A 15,398-nucleotide genomic window follows, 5' to 3' on the forward strand; every position below is an offset into this window, starting at 1 on the left:
CCGAAGTAAAATGCATTCTTCTACTTCGTCTATTAATGAAATTGCCGAAGTAATAGAATTTGTTTTACTTCGATATTTTGATTAATATACGAAGTAGTAGATAATGATTTACTTTCATATTTGTCGATTACTAAAATTGCCGGAGAAATAGAATACATATGATTGCAGCATTTAAATCAATGATGAAGTAAATTCTTCGATTAACTAAGTTGATACTAAAATTGCCGAATTAATAGAATACACTTCTTGTAAATTAAAATTTAGGTACAATAATTTCATAAATATATTTTTGAAACTTAAAATACACTAATAATAAATTCATCCCAAAACGACAAGCATACATAAGTCAACAAGTCTATCCACTAAAATAATACGAAATTATATGCACATATCCACACGTACTTTCTCAAAACTAAACGTGTACACATACACACGTATTTCCTCAAAAGAAATTATTATCCCAACATGAATGACATATTTATGCACCTACATGAGAGTAGACAAATTCACTTCATTGACTTCTAACTTCGTCAAATTGTTATTGACTGTAACACTGATTCTTGACGCATCCTGCAAACTGAAATTCAAAAAAATATAGGGATGTCACGGTAAACCAACAAGGCAGAAGTTGCAAACTGAAATCCAAAACAAAGAATAAGCAATAACCTATTTGGTATGCATGCTGACATGTATGATCATCTTGTTATGGGTTTTAAAACTTGCCACAAAAATTGTTGTTCAAGATCATCTTTGCTGCCAAGATCAGTTCTCAGCAATTCAAATTTTGAGGATACCAGAATTTAGCAGAATTGTGTTAGCATATGATGCCCAATTTATCAAGCCAAGCCAAATACAATTCATACACTGTTGAAATTAAATGATATACTTTAAAATAGACTAGGTAGGGCCACCATAATTCTTGAGGTATTAAGTCATCGTAATCAAGGCAGACAACTAACCTACATGGCGTATGAAAAAGGAAGCCTAAACCAAACCAAAAATGTATCACAGTAAAAAAAAATTGCCCCTAAACCAAGACAGAAACAAAATCATAGGAAGACAACTATACCATTTGGCATACGAATCAGGAAGCCTAAATAAAACTAAAAAAGGATAGCAGTAAAGCAAAATACCTAAATATTTACAAGTTTTACGTTGCTCGAACTTACGTGACAACACACTTTGATACAAAACTAAGCGTAGAAGTTGAGTATGTTGTATGCACTAAAGTTCAGTAAAATAATGACGGGAAACCATACATACAGACATCATTAACAGTAAAAAAAATTGTAATGAAGATTCAAACCTATATGATGGGCGAGTCGAAGAGCTGAACAATTTTTTTTTTACCACCCTTAAGTGAATGTTACGATCTGATACAGCAATACCGAAGTAGTCCTAAAAATATGATATAAACCAATGTTTTTGGAACCGGACCGGACCGACCGGTTCGACCGGTTCGACCGGGAACCGGTCGGTTCTCCGGTCCGGACCAACTCCAAAAACCGAAAAATTGGTCCAACCGGTCAAAACCGGTCAAGAACCGGTTGGACCGGCCAAGAACCGGAAAACCGGTTCAACCGGTTGAACCGGTTTTCCGAATTTTTTTTTTTTTTTTAAAAATTTAAGATTTTTTTTATTTTTAAAACTTTAAATTTATTATTTATATATATATATATACATTATTATTTAGAATTTTTTCTTTATTTAAAAAATTATTTTAATAATTATTGTTTTTTAAAATTTAAATAATTTATAATTATAATTGTTATTTTGAATATATTTAAATGTTTAGTTTTCAAAATATGTTAAATATGTATTTTTTGTCTATTTATATAATTTTTGAGTTTTTAAAATTTAAAATATATTATTTATTATATTAAATTATATAAACGGTTTTCCGGTTCGACCGCCCGGTTAAAACGGTCCGACCGGTTGGATCGTTTTTTCTAGGTAAACCGGTTCGATCACCGATCCGGTTATAAAAACACTGATATAAACATAAGATAGTTAAAATCTATTCAATTTGCGGCAAATGTATTAAAAGTGGAGGGTGGCATAATTAGGAGATCTTCATATATGAAAAATAAAGCATAAATTAGGTGCTTTCAATTGCATTGATGAACACTGACATATATTGTAATTTGCAGAAAGTCATAGATAAAAAATACAGTTCAAGCAGATAGAATGACCTGGTTACTATCATCTTCCTTTTGAAGTTTTTTTTTTTAGTTACAATGGGTTTTTTTTTTATTTCATCTTTGTAGCTACGTGATTATTATTTCAAGTTGGATTTGCACCTAATAAGAATGACGAAAGTCGAAGAAGCTTATGGAGGTAGAAATAGCAAAGAAAAAGGTTGTGGTGAGATAAAAGTTAAAGGAAATTAGTAGTTTTACATTGGACATGAAACATATTCTCATATAAGTCTATGGTGTATCAGCTGAGATTTTTATGTTTAAGAGAAATTAATTACAACCATTGAAAAACTTGACAAATTTTAGATCAATAATAACATGGAATTAATGAATGTCGATTTCTGAGCTGTTACTTTTAACCATCTTGCTATATGTGATTTTACAACTTTAAAGAATTTATCTATGCAGTGATTAAAATTTAAAACCAAATTATGCACCTATATTTATTTAACTTATTTCTACTGTTATGACTTTGGAGAAAACAAATTTTCAATGAATAAGAATATTGAGATGATGATAGTTTCATATATTAAATCCATACTTGAAATTTCATGCATTTGCATTATAAGTATTTGAATAATAGTAGTGTTATACACGAAATTTACAGATAAAGTGGATGTAATTATAAGTGTTTGAAATGAATTGGAAAAAAATCAAGAAAAAGATGATTTAATTAATTAATGCTAAAAACATTTATATTTAGTGAGGTAATTCTTAGAAGTATTTCATTAAAGCAATCAAACAACATTTATACTTACTTTGGCAACAGCCTCATGGGGTTCCAATATTTTTTTGTAGGAACAACAGAATGCGAAAAAAAGGTAAAAGTTGGCCAGAAATTTCTTCGCATGAAAAAATGAAAAGTAACAGATGAATAATGTAAACCGGGTCGACATAATTAAAGCTTTCATAATCCAATACACCAAGGCAAGTCAAAACTATTATTATTATTATTATTATTATTATTATTATTATTATTATTATTAACTAATCGGCTGACCAATAACTATACAATTTCTTATGATACAATTCGTCCATGGTGATGGGAAGAGGGCAGGAGGTGCTTTTGAAATTTCAATTGTTAATGCAGCAAGAAGATCATTCAAGGCTGGAAAAGCACTCAAAAAATTTCTTAAAAACAATATACATATGAGTCTATGACCCAGCGGCTGACACAAAAAATTCAAAATGAAAGTGAATATACATATCAAGTGTGAGCCTGAGTTACATACTCCCAAGTCACATGATCAATTTCCTTTTCGCCATAATTTCTATTGTCCCCTCTCTTCTAATCCAAAATTTCATGACCAACAAGGCCTTAATATTTTCTCCAGTGTCAGATTAAGCTAATAGCACTTGCATCTTTTTTTTTTCCGAAACCAACTCAGTGGAGAACATTTCAGAACTTGTAAGTGTTTGGTCATATTCAATGGTTAAAATGGGCCGCAACAGACCTAGTCATATTCAATGGTTAAAATGGGCCGCAACAGACCTAGTGCACAAAACAGAGCAGCAAAGTTCAAACGTTCATAGATTTGTGTCATTCATTTAGGTCTTCGAAGACTTAAAAAAGCGTACATATTTGAAAATATTTCTTTTTTCAACTCTCCCCTAAAATATGTTATATATAAAAACATAAATCACATACACAACATATGGAAGAAAACCAGAAGATCAAAAATCGTTTTAAACAAAACAAAACACAAATCTGAAGACATAAATCACGTTTCAGAGAGAACCAAACATAGATCTAAGAACATAGATCATGTTGTACAATATGTAGCAACGAAGAAGAGGGAAAAAATGCAGTGTAAACCAAACAAAACGCAGATCTAAAAACATAGATACCTTTTGCACTTGGATGTTTTGCTTTTCTCAACACAAAGCTCATTTCACGATTGAGTGTAGATGGAATTATCTGCTTCAGTCACCAGGAAAACACAAATCAAACATTATTTAGGCTTTCATCGAATCAGCAGTAAGAAAGTGGGGTCTTAGGATTGGGAAACTTCAATCTCGAGCTATTTTTTTTTTTTGTTGTTTTGTTTTGGTTTTTTTAATTTTTTCCAATTATCCAACTATAGCTTGGTTTCAAAAGTGTCTTAATAATTATATATCTCCCAAAATATTTATGGGTCATACTCATAAAGAAATTCTAATACATGTCTGCTATATTTTACCTCCATAGGCAATCGACAATTTCTCCTTTCCCAATATGCTGGTCAAGCAAAACAGGTACATCTTCAGGCATAACATACCCGTACCTGCAGTGTAGTTGCAATATTATGATCTTTTAATTAGTGTACAAGCAATTTTCAACAAAGGGAGAAACGGCTCAATAACAATAAGTAAAGGAGAACTAGTTATCCACGTATCAGTGGCCAGTGACTTCTTTCTTGATGTTAGGTCCAAAAATGATCACATTACCCGCATACTTGTGCCCTCCAATGTGTGAACATGGGCCAACCAACACTTTACCTTGTAAACCGTGTGATTCTATCTCATCCTTAAATTTATTAATAACAGATGGTCCACAAACACCGCATCGTCGATCCCTTGAGCCATGACAGCATACAAAAATATAACAACCACTCAAATCTTCTGGGCTTCCAGGCAACCATTCACACTCCTTCACAAGCACCTCCTCGACAAATGTATCAACATCAAAGTGCGTTAATATCCTGTAATTTTATTCAAACTTACAATATTTTGGGGCAAATACAAAGGAATTCTATGGGTTTCCACAGCAGTAAAAGATGAACTTTAACCTGTATCTAATCATGTCTGGAAAGATTAACAAATCACCGTTAGATGTCTCAGTACCATCGCGCCCCTCACAGATAGTTAAACGGGCCTGAAAAGATATGTGAAAAAGTGATTGTCATAAAAAGGATAATTGAAAACATAGTGAAGAGGAAACCAAGTAGTGATTTTTCACAGTTATCATGGAAACATGTTGCCATGGTATTCACAGGTCTTCTTGACAGAAAATCAACCAGCTCCATTAGTTCTTTTTCCATTAAAGTACACAGAAGTACAGGAAATCTTTTGTTTCATAATGAAACGTATTTTTCAGTCAAAGAAACAGCAAGTTGTTGTTTGTACATAGCGATTTGAAGCTTTCAATGTTTGAAAAATGGCATTTGATTTGAGAGCTAGATTTGTCTTAATATTCCATGTAAGTTGAGACAATGGGTCAAAACTCAAAAGAACCCAACCTAACAATTCGAGTAGCTTCACAGAGCAATTTCATTAATTCTCCCTGATAAGGTTGATGCATAACCCGCACGCATCAAGCAACATCCCAACACAAACATACATACAATTAAAAAACTAATCCACATAAAAATTCAATTTGGTTTTTCCTCCAAACTCATCAAGCATCCACAACCTTGACAGCATTCATCAACATTCTACCGGAGAGAAAAAGAAATCAAGAAACAGACGTTGCACCGCCGCACAAAACCAAGAAGCGAAAAAAAAAAGCCTTGTACCTGTCATCTCATTTTTGTCTTCCTCGCAGCCAGAGCGGCCGCAAGAAGTTTGGGAAGCCGATCGAATTCAGCGGCCTAAATACGAGGCGGCCACACCTGAGGGTTCTTGTAGCACAAGAAAACGTGGCGCTCGTACAACTCCATAGTTCCCACAAGCGGACCCTGCCTGAAATCGGGATGCGAGAAGCCATATTCGGCCTCGTTGACAAATCCAGCGTCGTATCCCCCGTCGAGGAACCCATCGTTTTGGAAGCTGCTGAAGGCGCTACCCATTTGACAAAAGAGAAGGATTCATACAATTATTTCATCGACGAGCAGCTCCTGGTGGTGGTGGAAGGCTGGAATTGTAAATCGGCGCACTCTAAGGCTGAAGAAGGGGATCGCTGGAGTATGGAAGAAGAGGATCGATGGAATTTGGAAGACGACGAGCTGCTCTTGGTGGTGGTGGAAGGCTGGAGTTGTCGATCGGCGGGCGCTAGGGCTGAAGAAAGGGGATCGATGGAGTTTGGAAGGAGGTTACGGACTTTGGATTTTTTACGATTTCACTGATATCGAAGGTTTTAGAAAGAAGGGATTTTACTTCACAACTTACCAAAAAATTTTATTTTTTTACTTTTTACTTCGGCAAAAACATATCTACCGAAGTAATATGTCCTCAAAAAATAAGTGAAGCCCGTGTTTTTTTAAATACCGAAGTTAAATGTACGATTTTACCTCACTAGTGTTATTACCGAAGTTGTTTATAACTTATTACTTTGTAATTAATAATTGCCGAAGTAAAATATGCCGAAGTAAAAAGCAAAAATTCTACTAGTGTTTAAGTGAAAGTGTACCACATCCATATGTTAACTGTACCACAAAATAGCTTATGTTGTACCGTATCTTATTTTAAAGTATACCACATAATATATGATATAGTACCACAAATTCATGTGGAGTTTTTACCACCTTAACTTACATGATACCAAGATGCTATCAAATAACAATATAATAGATACATGTATTAAATATAAATGTCACGTAATCATATCAAATAAGATAATATATATTAAGTTGTAGTTTCTCCACTTGTTACAATTTAACAAGTTATCAATGGCTATTTTATCACTTAATCTTGTGATATATTTTAAAAATTCAAATATTTTTATCATTTAGTATTATTTTCCAACGAGAGCGCTAGAAATTATGCGTGTGAAATTATTTGAACATTGTTAATAGAAATGGTATGGTAGCATATGTTTTGGACTTATGGAACTATGTATGGTATGGTATTGCCGAAATTTAAGTGAAAGTGTACCACATCCATATGTTTACTGTATCACAAAATAGCTTATGTTATATCGTATCTTATTTTAAAGTATACCACATAATATATGATATAGTACCACAAATTCATGTGGAGTTTTTATCACCTTAACTTACATGATACCAAGATGCTATCAAATAACAATATAATAGGTACATGTATTAAATATAAATGTCACGTAATCATATCAAATAAGATAATATAGACTAAGTTGTAGTTTCTCCACTTGTTACAATTTAACAAGTTATCAATGACTATATTATCACTTAATCTTGTGATATATTTCAAAAATTCAAATATTTTTATCATTTAGTATTATTTTCCAACGAGAGCGCTAGAAATTATGCGCGTGAAAATTATTTGAACATTGTTAATAGAAATGATATGGTAGCATATGTTTTGGACTTATGGAACTATGTATGGTATGGTATTGCCGAAATTTAAGTGAAAGTGTACCACATCCATATGTTTACTGTATCACAAAATAGCTTATGTTGTACCGTATCTTATTTTAAAGTATACCACATAATATATGATATAGTACCACAAATTCATGTGGAGTTTTTACCAACTTAACTTACATGATACCAAGATGCTATCAAATAACAATATAATAGGTACATGTATAAAATATAAATCTCACGTAATCATATCAAATAAGATAATATAGACTAAGTTGTAGTTTCTCCACTTGTTACAATTTAACAAGTTATCAATGACTATTTTATCACTTAATCTTATCACTCTTTTTTGTACTATATGTTATGTTAAAGTGTACCACGTAATGTATGATATAGTACAATAAATTCATATGGATTATATACCAACTTGTGGTGAAACGCCTACTACTAATAAAATAAAAATGCGGAAAAACTTTTTTTTTTTCTTAAAAAATAATACTATACATATACGCCCATACATATATGTATATAAAAATAACATATATTTCTTAAATAACCTGAAAAATATTAAATAAATAAATAAATCCTTAAAAATGTTTTATGCATCAATTTAAAATGATAAACAATGCTGCTGAAAAATCTCATATGCGGAATAATAATATAATAAAACATGTTTCAAAATTCCATCATAATAGACTAAATAACTGCGACGGTCACGGGGTCCACTGCTCCGTGAGCTCATACGTCCTCACCACCGGTAGGAGCTACATAAATGTCATCATGCTCACCTGCACCATATAAGCGTAGTGAGCCTAGGGGCTCAACATGTCTAATACTTTATAACAAGGTTAAAAATAATGCATCACGTAGATACTAATACATATACATGTACATGAGCATGCATGGAAACATTTTTCATAACATAAATGCTGAATCATAAATCATAAACATAACATAACTTTCTTCATCATACATAACATAATTGAGCATGTCATAAACATAAAAACTGAGTATGGTCATATCCATGAATGTGACTAATAACTGTGCCGACTGATCAGTCTAAAGAACCATCGTACGTGGCGGTGGATAAATCCACCTCTATGCTGGTAGTAAACTACCTCTGTGCCAGTGGTAAAATCACTTCTATGCCGGTAGTAGAACTACCTCTGTGTCAGTGGTAAAACCACTTCTATGCTGTCACATCACTTCAATTTCCATAAAAATATTTTTCTGCTCACATAACATTCATCATAAAATTATTTCATGTATGCATGCATTGAAAATATGTCCGTAATATATATTTAATTAATTTTTTCATAATAAAATATATTTATACTTAAAATAAACTTCATGCATAAAAACAATTAAATATATATTTCGAACTTAGTTATTTTTCATGAGTTGGTCCAGACTGCTGGTCTCTCTACTAAGCCCCTTAACTGACTTAAAGCCCATTAAATAACTTAAAGCCCATGATTAAATAAATAAATTTAAAAATTATAATTTTAACTAAAATAAATTACTTAAATATTATTGGGCTTAATTAAAAATATTTAGGCCCATTAACTAATTAATTTATAAAAATTCTTGGACTGGCCCAATAAAATCACTGACTGGCCCAAAAATTCCTATGAGCCCACAAGACCATAAAAATCATCGGGCTAAATTAAAATAATTTTGACCAAATAAAATTATTTGGAGGCCCAAATAATTTTATTTCTAATTAATTTGCCCAAAAACCAATTAAAACATTAAACACCTAAACATTAAAAACACTCGAGCCCGGCCCACCTAACCCGGACCCGAACTCACCTGACCCGACCCAATACCCTACAGACCCGACCCACTACCCTGACCCGACCCGGATCCACCCAAAATCCCAACCCGTAGCCCCCCTCCCCACATACGTGACCTGCACATAATTGTGCAGGTCTTGGCCGTGTAGCAGCAGGCCTTTATGGCCTGCTGCCGGCCAGCTCAGGCCACCCACCGGCCGGAGCTCCACAGCCTCGACCTAGCCAACGTCAATACGGTTCCAACGAGCCATCCCTTGCTTTAACCCGATACCTATACAGCCCTAGCGAACCATTTTCGGAATCCCAAAAACCACCGTAATCTGCTTTGCAATCAACACAAAACCGATCGTTTATGGATTTCCCAGCCCTTAACAACCAAGCCACCTTGAACACTAGACTCCTAGGGACCCTAGGACACCCCTTGACAGTGAGTCACCAGCCCTGGACCGAGCCATGCTAGGAAAAACGTGAGTGAGACCATTAACCATCAACCATGCAACAAAACCGTACATGCTTGCACAAATTCAAAGTTTTCATGATAAAAATCTGAAATAAAAATATCATGCATGAATAATAGCTCATATGGTGGCCAAATAAAAGTTTTAGACATGCCTTTTAAATTATTGACGAAGAATATCGCGTGTACGGGTCTCCGGGACGACGAACGGACCGAAAAATTCAAAGAAAAACTGATCGGCTATGGTGGCTGCTTGTTTCTGTTGAAGCGTGAGAATGGAGGTGAGGGGGAAGGGAGTTGTCGGCTGAGTGGGGATAGGGTAGGGTAGGTTTAGGTTTAAATTATATGAGATAATATATTAATAGTAGATATTACTCAAAATAAATATATTATACCTTAAACAAAATCTTTAAAACTCTTAAAAATAATAATAATCTGATACTAAAACCATTATCCCGAAATTAAGACTTGAGGGATTTTTAAATATTAATAAAAGTCAATAAAATAACTTATTTTGGCCAAAAATCAATTATTAAATAAATATATAACTAAATACTAAAATTTTCTTGACAAAATACCTTAAAATAATATCTTAAGGCTCATAAAACTCATAAAATATTTTTGGCTCAAAAGTTGGTATCTCGTCCGTCCTCGGTCCCGTCTACGCGATCAACTCAATAAAATTCTCAAAAATCTAAAAATACAATAACTGCGGGTTAAATGATAAAATAAATTTAAATTATGCATATAATTCACATAATAACACATAAATGTCATTTAATCCAAATATAAATTTTTTTTTAAATAATTAATTTCCCTAATTATGCATGCGAATTTACGTATTAAAATTTCCGGGTGTTATATGTGATGTTGGTACGTGGTTAGAAACGCAGTACCATTTGTATTGATACGTAGTATGTTTACTTGACAATGAAGTATAATAATCTCTTATTGTGGTATGAAAATCTGTTAAATTTGGTACATCTTCATACATGTTTTATATTGTGGTGTTGGTGGGTGATCAAAAACACAGTATCATTTGTTTTGATAAGTAGTCCATGTTGTTGAATATGAAGTATAATAACGTCTAATTGTGGTATTGACCGGCTAAATCGGTATGATTAAAAATAAACTGGCAAGTGTACCAGGTCAAATTATAGATAATGAATAAAATCATATTTTTTTTCAGTCCGCGTCACGCCTAGGTGCAGAAAAGTCACGCCATGGCATGAAAAACTCTGTCTCGATTCTCAAATTTTTCCAAGTACACGCCTAGGCGCAAGAAACATCACGCCATAGCGGGAAAAGCTCTGTTTTCACTTCTTCAAAATCCTCGCTTTACGCCATGGCGCAGGAAATGTCAAGCCATAGCGTGAAAAGTTCTGCCTCCAACTTTTACCATAGCACTTTCCGAGCTCCGTTTCCCGTCTTTTTCTTAGCATGCATTTTTTGGTTATATGGCTCGCTCGCGTGCGCCCTGGATCTCTCGTTACTGGAAATTGCTATGGCGCATGAGCGAGATATGGTGGCCGCCCCTGCGCGAGTCTGCAGCCCAGTTTTCTTCTAAACACTCCATTAACCTACAAAATTCAACCAGGAGAGTAGAATGCATTCTCAATAAATAGAATACCAATAAAATGCAAGAAAAAAAATATGAATGCACACAACATAGACATAAAAATATTACAAACTAATGCATACAAAATGCACTTATCAGGTATGAGAGTTTGTTATATTTGGTACATCTTTCATACATGTTTTACATTGTGGTGTTGGTGCATGGTTCAGAAATGCAGTACCATTTGTATCAATACGTAGTATGTTTACTTGAAAATTAAGTATAATAACCTCTTATTCTGGTATGAGAATCTGTTAATTTTGGGACATCTTCCATGCATGTTTTATATTGTGGTGTTGGTGCGTGATCAGAAACGCAGTACCATTTGTAACGATACATAGTACATTTGCTTAAAAATTAAGTATAATAACGCCTAATTGTTGTATGAGAACATCAATTCTACCAAAATTAAACATCCATTCAACCAAAATCAAACATCCAACTTCAACAACATAATTATAAATAGAAATTAAACATCCATTTCCCCAAAATAGAGTACCACCTTCATAAACATGGTTATAAAAATAAATTAAACATCAATTATACCAAAATACAATACGAACTTCATCAACAAAATTATCCATCCGATCAAAGTATAGTATAGAATACACCAACACAATTGTTCACTTCATTCTCATTTTCCTTAGTTCTTCCCCCATCAAACCATACTCGTCGTTTAGGATGGTTGCGGCAACGTGTGCCCTTATATCGTCTATGTTGCAATCACTCCGATTATTCCATGTAAAAGGGTCATCACGAGCATAGCATTATGCCCATAGGCAAGTAAACACACCACAATCTGGATTAGGCCCTTGGACTCTACACTTTGGGAATCCCACGTTGCAATTGGAAAGCTCAATATCCTTGAAAATCCTCAAGTATCCTAATAGAAATTCGACCTGAACAAAAATGAATTATTGTAATATTAAAACTAATTGCATCACATAATGAGAAAGGTAAAATAATGCATTACTTACAAACTGCCTCGCACTTGTCCTGTCATATGGATTGTCTATTGAGTTCCTCACCACAAATTCCTTTTTTTTTATTATTCCACACAAGCAAAAACCAGTGAGATCTCACACCAATAGGAAATAAGACATATCTGCATATCTCCATTACTTCCTTTTCTAGATCGTGTAGCTTCACCACAGTACTGTTCGTACACTTGGAGAGGAAGTCCACATATTGATGATCCTCAAGTGGTTTGTTATTATAGTGATTACCAAGTACATGTAATACATCACGCTACGAAAATATTTAAATTGTCAACAATTAATTTTTATAGTGCTTAAGTACATAAATAAAAGAACACTAGATGAAATACAATTAACTAAAAAGATAGCTCATAATAACCTGAACCCAAGGTTGAACCGCATAAATGGGGAGATCATGGTTATTGGAGCGACACAGAATTTTCAGGTAGCGTTCTATTATCTCTCCTCGTACATCTTTTCCAAATAGCATATCGCATAATTTAGGTCCTTCCACTGATATGAATGAGTCATTCCAAACCATGCAACTATGGAAAAGAAAATCAGTGCACTAATTAAAATAACAGTGTAAAAAACATGACGACTTACTCTAATTTTTCTCTTGACAGAAAAGAACAAATGACATTTCTCTCCGATTCAGTCACAAAATTATGTCCACAAAATGTATGATCCTTGTATAATTGCAAAAGATCCTTAACGACCTGTCCAACTTCCAACGTGACCTGCTCAACAATACGATCAAGATCTACATGGTAGTCATCCTAATGAAACACACAACAATTAAAACAGAAACAATATAAGTCGCATATCAAATAAAGAAAAATAAACAACTATACGTAATATATTACAACTAACCTTTGTCGTACTACCAACCAAACTACTGGATTTCTCTCTCAATCGTTTTGAAGTTCTTCTCGGCGCATTCATCAAACTCTCTTTGTTTTTCCTACTAGCGCGCTCTACTTTTTTTCTCATGTTTGTGATCTTTTTCGGATCAAACCCACTTGCAGCATTGCTCTCGTCAACCAGCAACTTTGAAACATGGTCATTAATATTTTGGCCGGAGGCTTCTTCATCATCCTTCAAGGTCATTTTACAAGAATCCACATTCACATCATCAACTATCTTCTCAATTTCCTTCGCAATTTCATTTTCTATTTCCATTTTCTCACCTTCCTTCTCCTCCAACATACCAACTCCATCATCCATTTCATCCGCAATATCATTCACATCTTCATGATTTATTGGAACTTGTGTCTCAATCTGTACACTATATAAGTCATTGAAATTACCATCAAGATCCTTACCAAAAGAATTTTTATGACCACTACTTTTTCCAGCAACATTCTTCAAACCATATTCAATTTCTCAATCTCAGATGACTGTTCCCTAACAATCTTCTCCAAACGAGTGACATCAGTTTTCAGAAGATACTCATTCATTGTTGACATTACCTATAACAAATCAATCACACATTTCATCAACAAACAATAAGAACATTACAATTAATTGCACAATTTATAAAGTCGCATCACATTCACGTACCACACTGCTGGAAAATAGCTCTTCAACAAAAATTCTTTCTTCAGGGAATGGAACTATATGAACAACCTATTTATAACATAAAATTACAACGTTAGAACCTTATAATTATTTTGGATAATATTATATAAAAAGAACATGTCAAATAGGACCTTCATCCTCGTAATTGCGTTAAAAAAGTCTTTGGCAGAATCAGCATTGTTAGGAATTTTGCACTTTGCCCAACAAAAAACACGGGCAAATATCCTAAAACTTGCCTGAATAGCAAACGAAGGTTCATTCTTGTACAACCATGCCTACGTTGAAATATTATTAGATTAAGTATGAACAAGAAGAAAATGTTAGATGATTAATGTATTAAGGACAATAAATACTAACCATCAACCCGACTAAACAACCTTCTAAGTACTTCTTTCGTTCCACTTCACCTTGTCCATCACCGATATGGGCAGCAATTTGCTCGCAAAGGAATCGGTAAGCAGCAGCACCCCACGATAATAAAAAAAAAATGATCCAGATCATCAAGATATGACATAATAAATCTTGGAGTTGAATAATTTCCAACCGAAAAAATCACACAATTGAATAAATATAAGATAAACATCCTCGCAAAGTCCTCAACATATCTTTTCTTCTTTTTACATGCTAGTTCAAGAAGTTTTAAACGAATACTTGACCGGATCACCTTGCTTACATTAACCCCAAAATAACGATTTACGAAGGAAGATTCCATTTTCAAATCAATATTCACTGACTGTCCAATATATTTTAACCCCATCACAATGGAAAACTCTGACGACTTAAAAGAAACTGATACACTACCATCTCCAAATTTGAAGGACAAAGACTGAACATCAAACCTTTTTAACACTGCCTCGACCTTCAAAGAACTAAAGCTAAGGTTTGGAATCTTCAACCATTCCGAGAATGGAGAATCTTTGATCCACTGTAGTTGTATTGTCTCGATTATAGGCGAAAGGTCTTCCATCGTATTCCGAAATACTAAAGCAGAACAACGGCTTGGTGCCTCATACGGCCTCCAGGTATTAGCTTTCACCTCAGATCCTACTTGTTTTCGAACCATTTCTAAATAAAAAAAATATAACAGTGTGCCATAACTCATAACGAAAAACAACATAAAAATCAATAACTATACCTCAATATACATAATAAAAAAACAAAATCATGTTCAACTGGCACTGAATTCTCTCCAACTCACACACTAAAAACATCAACAAAAGGGAATTTCAGTTACTGAAGCAAAAAACAGTTTCACCACCACTTGAACGTGCTAGAATATCTGACACTCTAGCACCCAAATTCATCCTTCCCTTACATTTTCAAGAAAGAAAAGGATAGGAATAAAAATTTGAGCCTCAAGGTTAAGACAATGAAGAATTTCGAAAGCTATCCTCAATTCTCAACAGATAAGCAGATTGACTTACTTTGAAACATATTTCTGTAACAAGCAATATTAAGTAAATTCAAGTTTTTTACCTCGACTACAGTGAATGGCAATTGGCAGAGACGAGATAAAAGGTCGGGTTAGGCTCAACCAAAGTTACTTCCAGTATCGTCCTCACGTGTGCAC

At 33.8% G+C, this 15,398-nt stretch overlaps 1 protein-coding gene across 3 annotated transcripts; it reads right to left on the reverse strand.

The window, feature by feature from the left end:
- Window positions 1-324: 324 nt before the first annotated feature.
- LOC140892104 (uncharacterized) lies at window positions 325-6,250 on the reverse strand. Of its 3 annotated transcripts, none has more exons than XM_073300854.1 (6): window positions 5,693-6,250; window positions 4,967-5,052; window positions 4,626-4,879; window positions 4,379-4,462; window positions 4,047-4,116; window positions 325-577 (listed from the first exon to the last, which is right to left on the reverse strand). In XM_073300854.1, exons 2-5 carry the CDS (start codon window positions 4,978-4,980, stop codon window positions 4,091-4,093), a joined length of 378 nt encoding a protein of 125 aa, XP_073156955.1. In that variant the 5' UTR covers window positions 4,981-5,052; window positions 5,693-6,250; the 3' UTR covers window positions 325-577; window positions 4,047-4,090. The 3 variants fall into 3 exon arrangements, with proteins under 3 accessions (XP_073156955.1, XP_073156953.1, XP_073156954.1); XM_073300852.1 differs by lacking the exon at window positions 325-577 and adding an exon at window positions 3,614-3,652; XM_073300853.1 differs by lacking the exon at window positions 325-577 and adding an exon at window positions 3,614-3,690.
- Window positions 6,251-15,398: the final 9,148 nt, after the last annotated feature.

This window comes from Henckelia pumila, chromosome 3 (genome assembly GCF_033568475.1).
Source record: "Henckelia pumila isolate YLH828 chromosome 3, ASM3356847v2, whole genome shotgun sequence".
NCBI lineage: Eukaryota > Viridiplantae > Streptophyta > Magnoliopsida > Lamiales > Gesneriaceae > Henckelia > Henckelia pumila.